This window comes from Leptopilina heterotoma, unplaced genomic scaffold, assembly GCF_015476425.1.
Source record: "Leptopilina heterotoma isolate Lh14 unplaced genomic scaffold, ASM1547642v1 Lhet_125, whole genome shotgun sequence".
Taxonomy (NCBI): Eukaryota; Metazoa; Arthropoda; class Insecta; order Hymenoptera; family Figitidae; genus Leptopilina; species Leptopilina heterotoma.
In genome coordinates, this window is record NW_025110845.1 from 855,082 (window position 1) to 871,253 (window position 16,172).

Sequence of the window (16,172 nt, forward strand, 5' to 3'; positions counted from 1 at the left end):
TTGACAGAAGGATTGACCATTCGTAATAATTGTAATTATCGATGAACATTTAATTTAACTTGCAAAATTGCAAGACAAAGTGCAGCACAAATTTTAAGTTTTGACCCATATAAAAAGCATTTATAGGATTATATTATATTAGTCATAAAGTGAGGTTAGTTAAAAATTAGGTTCAATGAACACACAAGTGTACGAACAAGTGATTGTTAAATATTTGCATTTAAATAGAAAAAAGAAGGAATGCGCAAAGTGGGTGGAGGACATAAAATAAAAAATCGAGCGCTATTTATAGAAATAGTGAGAGGCACGAAGAGAAAATTTAAATGAAATTGTGAAAAAGCATGTAGATAGAAATGTCCTGTGCATCTGCGTACCCAGTATCCTATGTACCAAGTAGAATGGTTTGAGATTGAGGATAAAAATTTTATTTCCCGTGTGCATGACACGAAAGGATGAGGAACGCCACGTAGAAAATCAAGAGCCAGGACCAGTGGAGAAATGGTATCATTGCCACACACACACACCCATTCAGGATGGAATGTGCAGCTTTATACGACGGCGAGATGAAATTAGTACAGCGATGCAGAAACCTCGGATTATGTACATTATCTCGCAAGCATCACACTTCAAATAGCTCCGATAAGAAAATTTCGCCCCTTTATCGCATTCTTTCCATTATATATAGTATTTCTAAGAAATGATACTTAAAAATAGTTTCTTAAACTTTTCTTTTCATAATTTTTTCATTTTGCAAACAAATTTTTGTTTACTTTTGTGGAATTTTGTCACGCACAATTTTTTTTGTAATGTTAATTATAAAGTCTTTGGAGAATTATCTATCATAACGAAAAATCTTTTCTTGAGTCCTAAACAAAATGATAAGTTTTGGTCCTACAAAAATGTTAGCAGCAGACATCTTGCTTTTGAAACTGTAACTAGAGTGGTTGTTAGATAATTTGGTGTTTTTTAATGGTCACAGATAAGTAAATCTATAATTTAAATTCATGTTATTAAGTGGTCACGTGTTCCATATACTAAGGAAACATGTGACCACTGAATAGCGTGTCCTTAATATTTAATTCTTTCGGAACTCACGCTGTAAAAGAAACTTGTTACACGATGCTGACTTGGTTGACAGGTCTGTCATTATTAATTCATTCTCATTCTGATGGTGTAATAAGAAGCATCTCAATCGAAATAAAGTTCTCTTTAAAAATAAATTAAGAAATAGGAGATGTCAGGATCCTACCGCTATAAAATATTTCTTTTTAAATTAAAACAAATAATTCAAAGTATAGATAACATCTTCAATCTAAGCTCTCTGTTAATATGAAAAATTAACCTCATTGGCAATTAGTATTAACTTAATAAAAAATAGTAAATCAATAGAATAATAAATAAAATTACGTTAATAAACATAACAAAGACGTTATAATACATATATAACGAAATATAATAATCAGAAATTGTGTTGCATTAAAAGATTTAATCGAGCTGAAGATCCAATCCGTTGTCATTTCTATATAACAATACAATATGCTCCAAAGACTCAGATGCATCTCTCGACGTTGAAATGCAGTTAACAAAGCGTCGCGGCGTTAAGTGGCGGCGTTATTGCCACAGCATTGTTTCAACTAGGAGCGAGCAACTCGGCATAATGCTACGTTATTGTTGCATTATCGTCGCATTATTGAACAACGTTACACATGAATGCGTTAGAGTACGCTATATCTACTATATTCATTACATTTCGCCCCGTTTACGTACATCATGAGTGAATAGTGGGCGTCCCCCACAGCGCACACCATCCCAGAGGACATCAGCTCAACAGATAAGGGAATTTAATGACAACCAAGAATGCCCAACGATGATAATTTTAACCCATCAAGCTCGAATTTTCACAAATATTTAGTACGCTAAAAAAACTTGTTATGTAACTAAATTTAATTATATTATCACCGTAAACAATCGTTTATGCCCTCTGTAATCAGCGCTATACAAAGCACATTTTCATAAGTTATTCCAGTTGATTTTCAAGAACAAAATTTTCTATTCTGTAGTAATCTTAAATTGTAAAGCCTTCCACTATAATTGAATATCAGTAGTATTCTATTAGACATTTTTGCCTATAGTAATTATTTAAAACAGTTTACGAATTCATTTCATAAATAAAAACGATATTGTATTTAATAGAAACTAATTCAGATATAGAGATTTTTTTGTTTTTTTGTTTTTTTTTTTTTGTTTTATTTATTTATTATTTATTGTTTATACTCCTGCCCTATTGGCCTTACGCACTTCGACAAGAGTCCCCGAGAAATACTTTTTTGGATTAAGCATAACCATTCTACTTTTAGAAATTTTTTCTATATATTAACCTAATTTTGCGTCTACAGCCGACTTTATTAGGAGTACTCGCATTACGCCTGGACCACCCGTCAATGGGTTTTCTCGCCAGAGAAGAGGGAAACTGTAGAAAACCTCTCTGAGTACAACCGGTTTATCGACAGTCGAGTTCTAATGGTGTGTACCGGACAATAATCGACGGTGCACATCATTATACCTCGACGTCAAACCTCCCGCTCAGATTGTCTCACGTGCTGGAAAAATACCAAGCCAAGTGGGCGCGAACCAAGGGTACTTATACCCTTGGTCCTTAAACGACCACCAACGCCAGGCATCTATCCGACTGAGCCAATCTGTCGGTGAGATATAGAGATTAACGAGTAATAAAATTTTGAAACACAATTAATGTCGTTACGTTATTAACTTTATTAAAGCAAATAAAATTCAAACAAATAATTTAAAATAACAGTTTATCACCATTTTATATCTGGAATAAAGAGTAGAAGAATGTATAATGTATTTATTATACCTACTGAATGTATAATGAATGTTTCTAAAACTCAATTAACTTTTGCTTACACAGAAAAAACTTCTGTACGAAAATTTTATGACATTCTTCACACAACAAAATGGAATCATTGCCTGTTATTTTTAATGAAAATCGCTATCTAATTTCTTCTAGATGTCTAATTTCGGAATTTCCATGCGGAATGCCGTAAAAAATTCCGCAAAATTTCTACAACCCAGCTGAAAAAGTTCTATAGAATTTCACTAGAATCATTCTATAGAATCATTTTATATTAATTCTAGTGAATATTCTATAGAATGTCAATAGAACGATTCTCTACTCTCTAAATCTGAATATGTGAAATTTCACTTATTGTACGTTATAAGTCGTCCTCTCGATCAATAAGTGCATATACACTTATAAATAAGTGCATATACACTTATAAATAAGTGCATATACACTTATAAATAAGTGAATTTTTCACTTATTCTGAGTGCAATTTCACTTATTACCAGTGTATATGCACTTATTGATCGAGAAGACGACTTTTAACGTACAAATATGTGAATTTTCACATATTCAGATTTAGAGAGTAGAATTTCTACATGAATTTTAAAGTGTTTTTAAATTTTAGTGATTTTTAATTAGAAAGAATATAAATTTCGTGAAATAATTTTTTTAACATTATATTATTATGTGGTTTATACAGTTTTTTTAAAAAAGGTCCTTAAATTCCGTAATTTGATTAAAAGAGGACAGAAACTTCGTAAATTGTACGATATAATTTGTAAAATTTTAGAGAAATTACAAATGATTGCAAAATTTAATTATTTTCAAAAGTAATATAATTCTTAGCAGAAATTCAATTCTGTTCAAAATTTCAATTATCTTTATAAATAATAAAATTCTTCTCACAAAATTGAATTATTTTCAAAAATGTTAATAACATTCTTGGCAAAATTTCAATTATTTTGAAAAATGTTAATAAAATTCTTGGCAAAATTTCAATTATTTTCAAAAATTTTCCTCAATTTAATGATTTTTAAAATCTATTATTTTTATAAAATAATAAAAATTTCACAGAAATTCAATTATTTACAAATTTTTTATAAATTTATTCGCAATATAATTCAATTATTTTTATAAATAATACTATTTTTAAAGGGAATTGAATTATTTAAAAATTTGTTGATAAAATTCTTTATGAGAATTCAATATTCTAGTAGAATTTTCTAATAAAAATTGATTTAAAAATGAATTTCAGTTAAAATATTAAATAATGATTGAATATTAAAAGCAATGTAGCGTGAGTTTCTAGAAATAATTTAATTTTGAGACTAGTTTTTTTTAAAAGTGTAATTGAATTTTTTTAATATTATTTGAAATTTTAATTTTCTAATATAGGGGAGACTGGGGCGAAAAGTTAAACTGACAAAACCGTTAAAATTCATTATCTTTCGAACGGGAATAGTTAGAGCATTGCAATTTTAATTATAGAAGGGTGTTATCACCCTAAATAAATGTCCGGAGTTGTGTGCAATTCTGTTAATTTTTGTGGTGTCTATATTGAATGTTTTTTTTCAACCTACTTTTGAAAATTTTTTCGAAAAAGAAAATATCAACTTTTAAGTATATTTTTTGCATTTATCCTCACCGCGATTTTTTTACTTCATTATTTAGGTCCCCTGAAGAGATACCTGAAGGTATTTGCTAAATATCTTTAGTCAAATTTTTTATATTTGTTTTTAAAGCCAAAAACGCACCCTGGGGCGAAAAGTTAAATAATGGGTGGGGCGAAAAGTTAAATGTATTTTTACATGTTATTAAAAAATTTTTTTTTATTTTTCGTTTTTTGGGTTTATTTGTTTAAAAATTATTTATTTAACATTGGGCAAGTACTCTGTCAAAAAACAAGACCGTTCACATGAAATAAACCAAAAAAAATTTTTTTTTTTGAAATTTCAATTTTTTAACTTTACAACTATTCCAAAGCTTTTGTTAAATAAACAAAGATCTTTTATTTACTAAATTACTTGTTTACGTATACTTTAACTTATCTACTACTTATCACCTATCAGAAAATAGTTTTAGTAGGCTAAAAATAGAATTTAACTTTTCGCCCCAGGGTGGGGCGAAAAGTTAAAAAAAACAAAATTTTCAAAAAAGGACAAAACATGTATTTTTTGCGAAAATATCAGGAACTTTTTTATTGAAAGTTGTAGGGGACAAGTTGTCCTACAATATTGATATACAAATATTTGCATCTAAGCGGATTATATTGCCAAAAAAAAATCATTTATGCAAAATTTAACTTTTCGCCCCAGTCTTCCCTACCTATATTTAATTGAAGAATTTACGAATAATTGAAATTTGTAAAATTGAATATTGTAAATAAATGGATTTTGAAAATTGTAGAAGAACTTTTTTGAAAATTAATTGATTTAAAGACAAATTTTAGTGAAAAATTCTTAAAAATAATAGGTAGTTAATTAATATGATATAAATAATTTTGAAGAAGTACAATATTCTTATAATATAAAATAATGATTTTATTAATTTGACATTTTTAATTATTATAAAACATGAAGAATTGTATGTAATTGGTCCGTAATTTTTCATTTTTGGTTCATAAAATCCGAATATTCAAATACTTTCACTTGTTCGAGCCCTGTTACTAAGTTAAATGAATTATATATATTTAAATGTAAAATAAAATGTGAAATTCTATAGAACTTTTTCAGCTAGAAAACATTCCACATAGTTTATTTTTATGGAATTCCGTACAGAATTTTCGTGGAGCGGTTTCCGTAGAATTGTTTCACGTGGGAGACATATTGTTACTTGGCATCTGTATCGAGAATTGCGGTTTATAAAGTCAACTGTCCTGTATTTTGTGAAGTAGTTCACTAAGAAAGTTGTACTTTCAAAAGCGATCACAAATATTTTCATAGCCCATTTCATGGTTTTATTTATATTAATATTATCATTAATACTAAAAACAGATTGCAAATGTCGTTTTTTCATGAAATATACCTACGATATAACCCATAAGATTTACAAGGCCATTTGATATAAATTTACGTTCGAAGAGATTCCTAATATTCAGTAGCAGCAGTGACACATGCATAAATAATCTTTCGTCATTTTTCAAAATTATTCTCATGCAAATGATTTTTTGTTTTGAAAACTAACATCCGAAATCAAACATTTCCATTTCAATTAATTTCATTTTCTTTATAAAATTTCTAATTTCTTAAAATATTTGTTCCTAAAGTGTTTTTATTACAGTTTTTTTTAATTTTGAAAATGAAAATGTCACCGCTTTCATTCGCTTAAAATTTTAAAACTTTCCAAAGCACTGCTTGGAACTAAAACCTTTAAAAATATGGTTGAAACTTTTTGATAAATGTACTCTACCTATTAATTTCTTTAAATGTTTCTAATACTTTTCAGTTTCTGATTTTTTTTTTAAATTTAAAACCTGTCTTTTCTTTTTGCAATATTTCATATTCATCCTGTTAAATTCGGTTGCTTCTTTATTTATTCTTTATTCACACCATGCAATTCATTTGGTCGTTAAATTGTTTACATGTAAAATAAAGCAAGCTTAAAGGAGATTGAGATTCAAAATTAAATGGATAAAACCGGAATTTTCGACCGCGGTAATAATTTGGCGAGTGAAACTTAAAAAGGAAAAAACATAAACAAAAAAAAGGATGTTTTCAGAATTACGAGAGCAAAAAGTATCAACGTTTTACGAGCACTTACAAGTTGTTAAAGCAAGCCGGGTATGAAACGTTCGATAATGGGAGCAACTTAAAGGCCACATATGCCGAAAGGGCTGTGAGTGCAGATCAATTTTCTCACCTTTTCGTCAACAAGGCGTTGATCTCAATTCTGAATAAATATATTTCTTCTCGATGGTAAAACGTTCTAATTTACATATTTATTCCACTTTATGCGTCTGTTACTTGTGGTGTATCCAAGTGTGTGCATTTCAAATTTTGCAGCCTCATTGTATCTTACTTATCTATATACATATATGTTGTGAGCTCTCCATTATCCAACTTTTCGTTAGTATCCAAGCTTCACGGTTTACGACTTGGACTTGCACAGGGACTTTATTACAATTTTATGGCGTGTTGTCACACATAGAAGTTGAAGTCGATAACCTTTTCCAAATAGCAGTTATATAAAAAGCGGAAGCCAGTTTGAGTTGGCTTTTTGTTGATTAGTGAGCAGAAAATAGACTATTATGCTTTTCAACCAACAGGGATTATTAAACAATAGCTGGGATATTAAAATGGTCATTCAATTATGTTTCCCTCAAAGTAGTTGAAGACTTGACAAACATTTTTAATACTGACTTGAAAATTTATTAAGTTATAAACAACTATAACAATTTGATTTTGATAATCCTGCTTCACTGATGAAGAATAAATTACATTCCATTAAACTTTTAACAATGTTCACTCTTTTTCTCGCCATAACTAAAATATAATTGGTACTTCGAAATTAGCAAAGGTAAATATTGTACACGAACCTGGGATTTTTAATTTATCGTCTAATCACAAAAAATTTTGTATAATGGTAACTAAAGCAGTCAGAGTTATTAGCTATGTATCATGCGAAATACTTCTAAGTTTAATAATGCAGTTTCACAAAGAAGAAGTATCCGGGTTCGGAGATCAGAGTACCCTTTTCCTATGTATTTTGCTGCCCTGAACACGAATCTAAAGTTAAATTTGTTTCACCTCTTTATCTACTTTTTCATCTCTAAAAGCTTACTGAATTATTATAAAATGCTTGAGGTGCAAATAAAGATTATTATACTCAACCTTTATTATGAAATAAAACGTTTTTATATTAAAAATAAAAACAAAATTGTTTATGTCACAGTTGCATTAGTAATGATATCAGTTTTAGTGGCATAAAACAGGTGTGAAACTGGATTTTATGGACACCTACGTATTTGAAGAGGCCGTAACAATAGACATTGACGAAGTATCTGCTGAAGAATATGAATCTGAGACCAACTGTAATGACATTGAAACAGACCTTGCTCTATACAGTCGAATCTATTAAGCCTCATTTTTTAAAAAGATAGACTTCTGGAACAATTCACTGCTAATGAATATTATTTTTATAAAAAATAAGATTTGATTTGGTGGTTTGATTTGATTACATGGATATTTCTGTATTTGCATACATGTTTTTGTTTTTAATTACAATTTATTAAAAACATTCTTTAAAAAAATAGGTATTTAAAAAAATGTGGTATCCCTTACAGGTCTAATCCACATATTGTTGTTTCTTTTATAGTTGATTGTAATTTAAAGAAATTAACTTTTTCATTTATTAGAAAATATTAAAGAAAACACATTTATTCAATTTAGTGATTTCTCTTTTTCACATTTAGTGGATGAAATTTGCAAAATTTATCCCTAACAGCATCCGGATATTCAGCATATCCTACAGATTTCCTATTATTTTATATTGTAGAATAAACTCTTCTCTATAATTAAAACTTACTCAGGGTTGATACAAAAATTTAATTTTTTATTTCCCTCACATTTCCCTGATTTCCAGACAAAATTTTATCCTTTTCCCTGACCCTAAAGAATATTCTGATTCACTCTAAAAATTATTAGATACTTAAAAAAATGTTCTATTATAATTATTTATACACGAATTTCTCTAATTGTAAAATTATTTCGAAAATAACAATAACTTCTTTTTTAAATAGATATTTAATTATTATTATTTTTCCATAGGAAAAAAATTTCAAATTTAAACCTTTTAAAATTCAATAAATTTTAAGAATATTATTATAAAACACGACCGAGTGATAAAATCATTATTTTATATTATAAAAGAATATTATTACTGTAACTTCATCAAAATTATTTTCATCAATTCAATTTAATTATTATTTTTTAGAATTTTTAACTAAAATTTTGCTTTAAATCAATTATTTTTAATAATTTTTAAATTCACTTGTTTACAATTCAATTTTACACAAAATTTAGTGTATTCGAAAATTCTTCAATTAATTATATAGGGGAAGTGCGCCGGTTGTGGGCACCCCTACTTAAACTTCGACGACAAGCAGACTTTACTGATCTAAGTATTGCAAGTCGTGTTCGTTGACAATAATTTTGCAGTGTTGTCTTTATATTTTGTGATTTACCTTCGTGTTTAACCAAAATCCTGCATCACAAAATTTGTTGGTCTTTTTAAAAAATGACTGTCATTCCCGGTTGTGGGCACCTTTATGTTAAGGAGGCTCTACCATCTGAAAATGATGTAGACTACTGTCTCATCTATCTAAACTTTCTGCCAAGGAAATTGACAGCCGCAAACTCCATTAAACGCGATGAATATAGTGCGTTATGATATGCGGTCCAGCTACTTCACTTGCTAGCATTATGCTTCTGTTAGCGATGAGCATAGTGTGAAAACGTGTCATCATTTTTGTTCTTTATCCCGGCAAAGTCTCTTAAAATAAAGAAACTTTCATTTCTTCTTTATTTGTATTGGTTTCCTTTAATATTTTTCCATTTTTAGCGGATTTTTTAAGGGTGCCCACAACCGGGTACAAAAATTTTCCATTTCACTAAATTTCTAATAAAACTTTTTTATTTAAAGGAATCAATTTAATTCCTTCACTGCCAGTCACCTTAGACTTCTAGGTTTAAATTCGTACATATATGTATATTTGTATAATATGCACATGGACAAATGTTATGAGGCAAAAACAAAAGGGTGCCCACAACCGGAACACTTCCCTTATTAGAAAATAAAAGCATAAAATAATTTTTTTTAAAAATTCAGTTAAACTTTTTAAAAAAAATTAATTCTGCAAAATTATTAGTTAAAAGTATGAAAAATTCAAATTTTCAAAGATTTTAATTTAAAACCTTTTCAAAATTATAAATTATTTCTAAAAATTTACGCTGTAATGCTTTTAATGTTGAATTATTATCTAAAATTGGAACTGAAATCCATTTTTTAATTAATATTTATTAGAAAATTTTACGAGAATTCAATTATTTATTTAATTATTTCTTTATTTTACCATCAATTAAATACAAAAGTAAATAATGTATTGAATAATTGAATGTTTCTCAAAATTGAATTCTTATAAAGAATTTTATCAATAAATTTATAAATCATTAAACTCTTTCGACGAATTTTAATAACATTTTTTTAAATAATTAAGTACATTTTTTCGAGGAATTCGATTAAAATTGAATTAAAAATAATTGAAATTCTGCAATGAGATTTATTATTTATGAAAATAATTAAATTGAGGAAATTTTTTGAAAATACATAATTGCAGTTTTGCTAAGAAATGTATTAAATTTTTTGAAAATAATTGAATTTCCGAGAAGAATTTTATTATTTAAAAAAGTTCTCGACAAAATTTCAATTATCTTTATAAATAATAAAATTCTTCTCGGAAATTCAATTATTTAAAAGTTTAAAAAAAGTTCTCGACAAAATTTCAATTATCTTTATAAACTTTTAAACATAATTGAATTTTTGCAACTATTTGTAACTTCCCAAAAATGCAAAATTTTTTTTATTGTTTTTAACTAAAATTCTTCTATAAATCCATTATTTTTAATAAATAATTAATGAAATATATATAAAAAAAATTTAACTATAATTTCAGAAGAATTTAAAATACTACAATTTTTCAAAAATCTAAGTTTTGTCAGAAATATAGAAAAAATTGAAAGTTTCTTGGTTATTTTATAGTTTATGGGGCAATAAAAAATAATACAAAAATTCAGAACTTTCTTATGAATTCTAAAAATTTAATTTTTTCCAGTACTTTTTATAAAAATCCCTGACTTTTCCCTGTGGCAACCCTGTTACTTCATGAACGGTAACGGAGGGGATTTTTCATAACTATATAAACATGAGCGTTTAATTATTTGAAATTTTCGATTTATTTATTTTTCATCGGATCTGGTTAAATAATGACAAATGCAATCATTAGGATGTCAAAGTCTTAAAAAAATTATAATTATTTATTTATTAAAAAATATAATGAACGTGTCATTTGTCTTTGTCGTGAGAATGACCCATTAACACTATACTTATGTAATAAGTATCTCAGTGATTTTTAAAAATTTTTACAGACATTAATGAGTTTTACATTGTTTTAAAATTTATGTAATATATTTAAAGGGCTTATGAACTGTTTAAAGTTTAAAAATAACTTTTCACAATTAAACAAAATATTGTAATTAAATACAGGATCGTTGAAACATTGTTTTTGATAGTTTATCGATGTTTTCATCTTAGAAATATATCTGACGCGTATTTAGATAAAGTGGGAGAGAGAGAAGGGGGGGAGTTAAACAGTCGTTATTGCATCGTGGGTTTATTACGTGGATTGTCGGTTAAAATTAACTACAAAGCACAAACGCTCTCTTGAATTCTCTATATAACTTGAAGCCAATCCACGTTCATCGTCAATAGAATGTTCGTGATGTTCTTCGAGAATCTCATCGGAGTTCAGGAATACTGACACGCCCAGACCTCTTTAATTATAACCATTATTGTACCAGATGAACTACTAATTACCAACTAATAATGGTGCCAAGTCTCTCAACTCAACAACTATACTCTTGGAAAGTTTAGCGATTTCTAGTTTCTAGACATCTCTTGACGTTTTCCTCTTTCTATATCTATATATGTATAACATTTAATTATTATTCAAGTGCGTAAGTATTCTTTTTCAAAATGTATTAATCTACAAAAAGTTATAATTATCCTCTTTATAAATGAATGAAAAAATTATACAAATTATTTCACAAAAAATTTTCAGAAATTGTAGAATTAAATTAAAAAATAATTAATAACAAAATAAATCACAACAGAATTTAAATTTTTCCTATTTCGATAATTAAGCTTCTAAACTTATTTTTTCCTTTCAAAGAGCATTAATTTTCTTATACAGTATAAAAGTATAAAAACCGATCGACCAGGCATTCGTTTTTCACATCAAACTAAAGTGCGGTAATCGGATAAGGAAAAAAGAGTATGAGGCAGGTTCATTTAGAAAAAGGCATTGATTAAACAAAAAAAGAAGAGATGCTTCATTTTGCCCAGAAAAACGAATGTGTTTTGATGTTACAGCGTGATGTAGATAGTTAATGAGACAAGTGTAGATTAAAAAAACATGGTAAAAACTAATTTTATTTTTTCCAAATTAACATTTAGTAATCAATTAAATTTTCTCCAAAAATAATCAAAATTAAAAGAATTGCTCAAAATTCTATAGACAGTTTACAATTTTCTTTTATAAATAGTAAAAATTACTTTATATTTTTCCGCATATAGAAACCATCAGAAAAATTTTGAAAGTTTAACCTAGTTTACTAATACAAAAAATAGAATAATTCAAAAATTTTTAGTTTCACGACAGTGAAAATATAATGTAACTTTGTTTTTCAAGAATTATTTTTTTATAACTGATTCAGAAATTTATTTATTTTGAGAAGTTCTGTCTGTCTATATAATTTTCTTTTACTACTGATGACTATCTTTAGGTTTAAATTTCTGAGCTTTATAGAAAAGTCATGACTTTAGCAGCATGAGGCGCACAATGACGAAAAATGTACTTTTTTGTTTCAAATCACTCTACAGGTCACAATTTTAGACCAAAACGATTTTTCTTTTTTTCTAAATCTTCGTAATTAAATTCTCTGTCTACCTCTCGAGCCCAATTTTTGAATTTTTGTTTTTCAACATTTTTTTTAATAACAATAATATATCGTAAAAAAATTTTTTTAGCTTCTTTAATTAGGAAAATTAATTAAAAAACCTATTAAAATAATGTTTGTGTGTTTCTGGTTTATAATAAAAGTATAACAATGTATTAAATTGTTTAAACAATTAATTGTTGTTATTTATTTATAAACTGTAATTAGGGCTAGAAATTCCTAGTTTTTTCAATTGTGCAATTCGTCACGAGTAAAACATCTACTAATGATAAAAAGTTAAAAAATAATAAAATTAAACATTGTTTAAACAATTAATTATTGTTATTTTTTCACAAACTATTCTGAGTACTGGAAATTTCTAGTTTTTTTCTTAATTATACAATTTTTAATTTATCAGGAGAAAACATCTACCTAATCATAAAAAATAAAACATCTATTTATTAAATTGTATAAACAATTAATTGTTATTTTTTTCATTTATTATACTTAGGGTTAGAAATTTCTAGTTCTTTTCTCAATTCTGCAATGTTTCAGGAGTAAAATTTCTACTGTTGATAAAAAATAAAAAATAATTTATTTTATAACTGTTTAAACAATGTATTGTTGTCATTTTTTTCATAAAGTGCACTTATGGCTAGAAATTTCTATTTTCTTCTGAATACAATCAATTGAAAAATTAAAGACTATAAATTGTTTAAAGAATGGTTAAATAATAAATTGCACAATTGAGATAAAAGTAGGAATTTATAGTTTTAAGTACAGTAAATTGACATGTTAATAAAATAAATTGTTTAAACAAAGTTTAAAGAATTAATTTTTAATTTTTCTTTAATACTTGAATGTTGTAGTTACAAGAAAATGCACAATACAGAAACAAAATTTTTTAGCCCCAAGTACAGTTTGTAACAAAAATAATAACAATTAATTGTTTAAACAATTTATAAATAAATAATTTTTTATTTTCTATCATCAGTATAGATGCTTTACTCCTGACAAATTGCACAATTGAGAAAAAACAAGAAATTTCTAGCCCTAAGTACAGTTTATAAAAAAATAACAACATTTAATTGTTTAAACAATGTTTAATTAATTAATTTTTTTTTATCATCAGTAGAAATTTTACTCATAAAAATTTGCAGAATTGAAAAAAAACTAAAAATTTCTAACCCTAATTATAATAAATGAAAAAAATAACAATTAATTGTTTATACAATTTAATAAATAAATAATATTTTATTTTCTATCATTAGTAGATGTTTTACTCCTGACAAATTGTACAATTGAGACAAAACAAGAAATTTCTAGCCCTAAGTACAGTTTATAAATGAATAACAACATTTAATTGTTTAAACAATGTTTAATTAATAATTTTTTTTTATCATTAGTATATGTTTTACTAATGACAAATTGCATAGTTGAGAAAAAACAAGAAATTTCTATCCCTAATTACAGTTTATAAAAAAATAGCAACAATTAATTGTTTAAACAATTTAATAAACATTATTTTGATTAATTTTTTGATTAATTTTCTTAATTAATGAAGCTAAAAAAATATTTTCTACGATTTTATGATTTTTTTAATACTTATTGTTATTAAAAAAATGTTTAAAAGCAAAAATTCAAAAATCGGGCTTGAGAGATAGATAAAGAATTTAATTACGAAGATTTAGAAAAAAAGAAAATTCGCTTAGGTAAAAAACTGTGACCAGTAGAGTGATTTGAAACGAAAAAGTAAATTTTTCGCCACTGTGAGGCGGTTTGGTCACGTCATCACGTGATTACTGCTAATTGTTAAATTTTAAAATCTTATTGTTCCAACTACTTTCTTAGTTATTTTAACTACTTTTCAGTAGTAAATACAATGCTACTCTTGAAAAAATCGATTTTCGATCAATTTTCTTAAAATTTTGAGAAAATATTTCTTTGAGTGCGCTTTAAGTGTGGTAAAAATTTTATAACCCTTTGCGAATTTTGAGTTACTCAAGTTCAAACTTCAACTTCAACATAGGATTATGTTGAAAATTAAAAATGTCTACCAAAATATCTCGTTTTTGTACACAAAGAAACATTTCCAGAAAATTTGAAGAAAATTTATCGAAAATCGATTTTTTAAAGAGTAGAACCTCCAAAGATAATGAATCTTATTAAATTATGAATGTTACAAAAAAAAAAAAAATTCAGTAATACTTACAAATAGAACAACATTGTATATGTGTAGAACGTATTTTAAGAAGTTGACTGAACAACAGCCATCGTCTCTCGTTCTTATTCTTGTTGTTGTGCCGGGTAATCTTTCAGCTCCTTTCGCCATGTTCTTTTTTTTGTAAGTTTTTCACTATCTGTCACCTTCCTCGTTCTGCACACTGTCGTTACCTTGTCATGACTTCCTGTAACCAAAAATAAAATATATATCTCAAGTTAGGTCACTACTTTCATTTCTTATCCTACTTTTGTACACAAGCCAGAAAAGATAATTCGTTTAACTTCAGGGTAGCAAAAAGTATCTTTAGAAAATTGGTCCTAATTTATCAATGTACTTTCCCTTGGTTCACGAGTGCAAAAAAAAAGGATTCAGACTCCAGTGTATATACGAAAATGATTAACGGGGTTAAATCTCAGAAAACATTTCGTTTATTCAAAATTTACTTCTTATTTATTTGCTACACGCACATAAGAAGTAAATTTTGGATAAACGAAATGTAAGTAAGAACCAAAAAAATTAATAATCTATATAATTTTATTGACGTGTAATAATTTTGTCAGGCTTAATTTTTTTCGATGTGAACGAAAAATATAGTAGTTTTGGAAATAGTAAAAGAAATGGAATCAGATCACGTTGCAATGTTATGTAGAGCACGCAATAGACGTGAAGTCATAACGTATTAAGTGTAGCAAGATGCATTTCGTGTCGATGTAAAAAGACTTCTCTGCTGGATTGAAGCCAACAAATGGCGTACCCCACTTTATAAATCTTTCCGCTGAGCGCATCCTTTCCCGAAGGAATATTTCTCGTCTCCCGCGTAAAGAAGAAATTCCTTTTGAAGCTTCTAAGTCAAAGATGAAGATGATGACGACGAGGGTTGCAAAATTTCTGGCTCCTCCATAACACCCATTTCACCCTTGCCGAAATGGCTCGACTTATTTGAATTGAAATATTGGTAAATTTAAATCTAATACTATATATATAAATCGCGAATATATGGGAATCGAAATACGACTTCCGGTTCTTTCATAATATCCCGACTTATTAAATTATTCTCTAGTTCTTCGATATCTCGGGTTATAATTTGAAAATTTAATTTTAATTTCGAATTTAAGGAATACAAAAATTTACTAATTTTTTAATCATTAAATTGTTAAAATTGTACCGACCACTGGAAAATATTTGAAGCTTCTTGTCAAAGTTTTCAGACTCACTTACAGGCTTCGCACTCAATAATTTGTTTTAAAAAAGTAGCAAAAAGTAGTTTTTAGACTGAAAAATTATCAAAGTACAGAAAATAATTCAAATTCTGTAAAGAAATTTATTTTCTTTTTTAAATGATTGAATTCCTGCAACGAATTTTATTATTTATGAA

General features: G+C 27.0%; 1 protein-coding gene across 2 annotated transcripts in view; it reads right to left on the reverse strand.

Annotated features, from left to right (window-relative positions):
* The window catches only part of LOC122512755 (CD151 antigen-like), a 410,729-nt gene that overhangs the window by 95,518 nt on the left and 299,039 nt on the right, over positions 1-16,172 (reverse strand). For both annotated transcript variants that reach the window (XM_043628790.1, XM_043628791.1), the window contains one exon: positions 14,786-14,981. In XM_043628790.1, coding sequence (XP_043484725.1) covers positions 14,786-14,905 — 120 coding nt within the window. In that variant the 5' untranslated portion in view covers positions 14,906-14,981. The remainder of the gene's footprint in view (positions 1-14,785; positions 14,982-16,172) is intronic.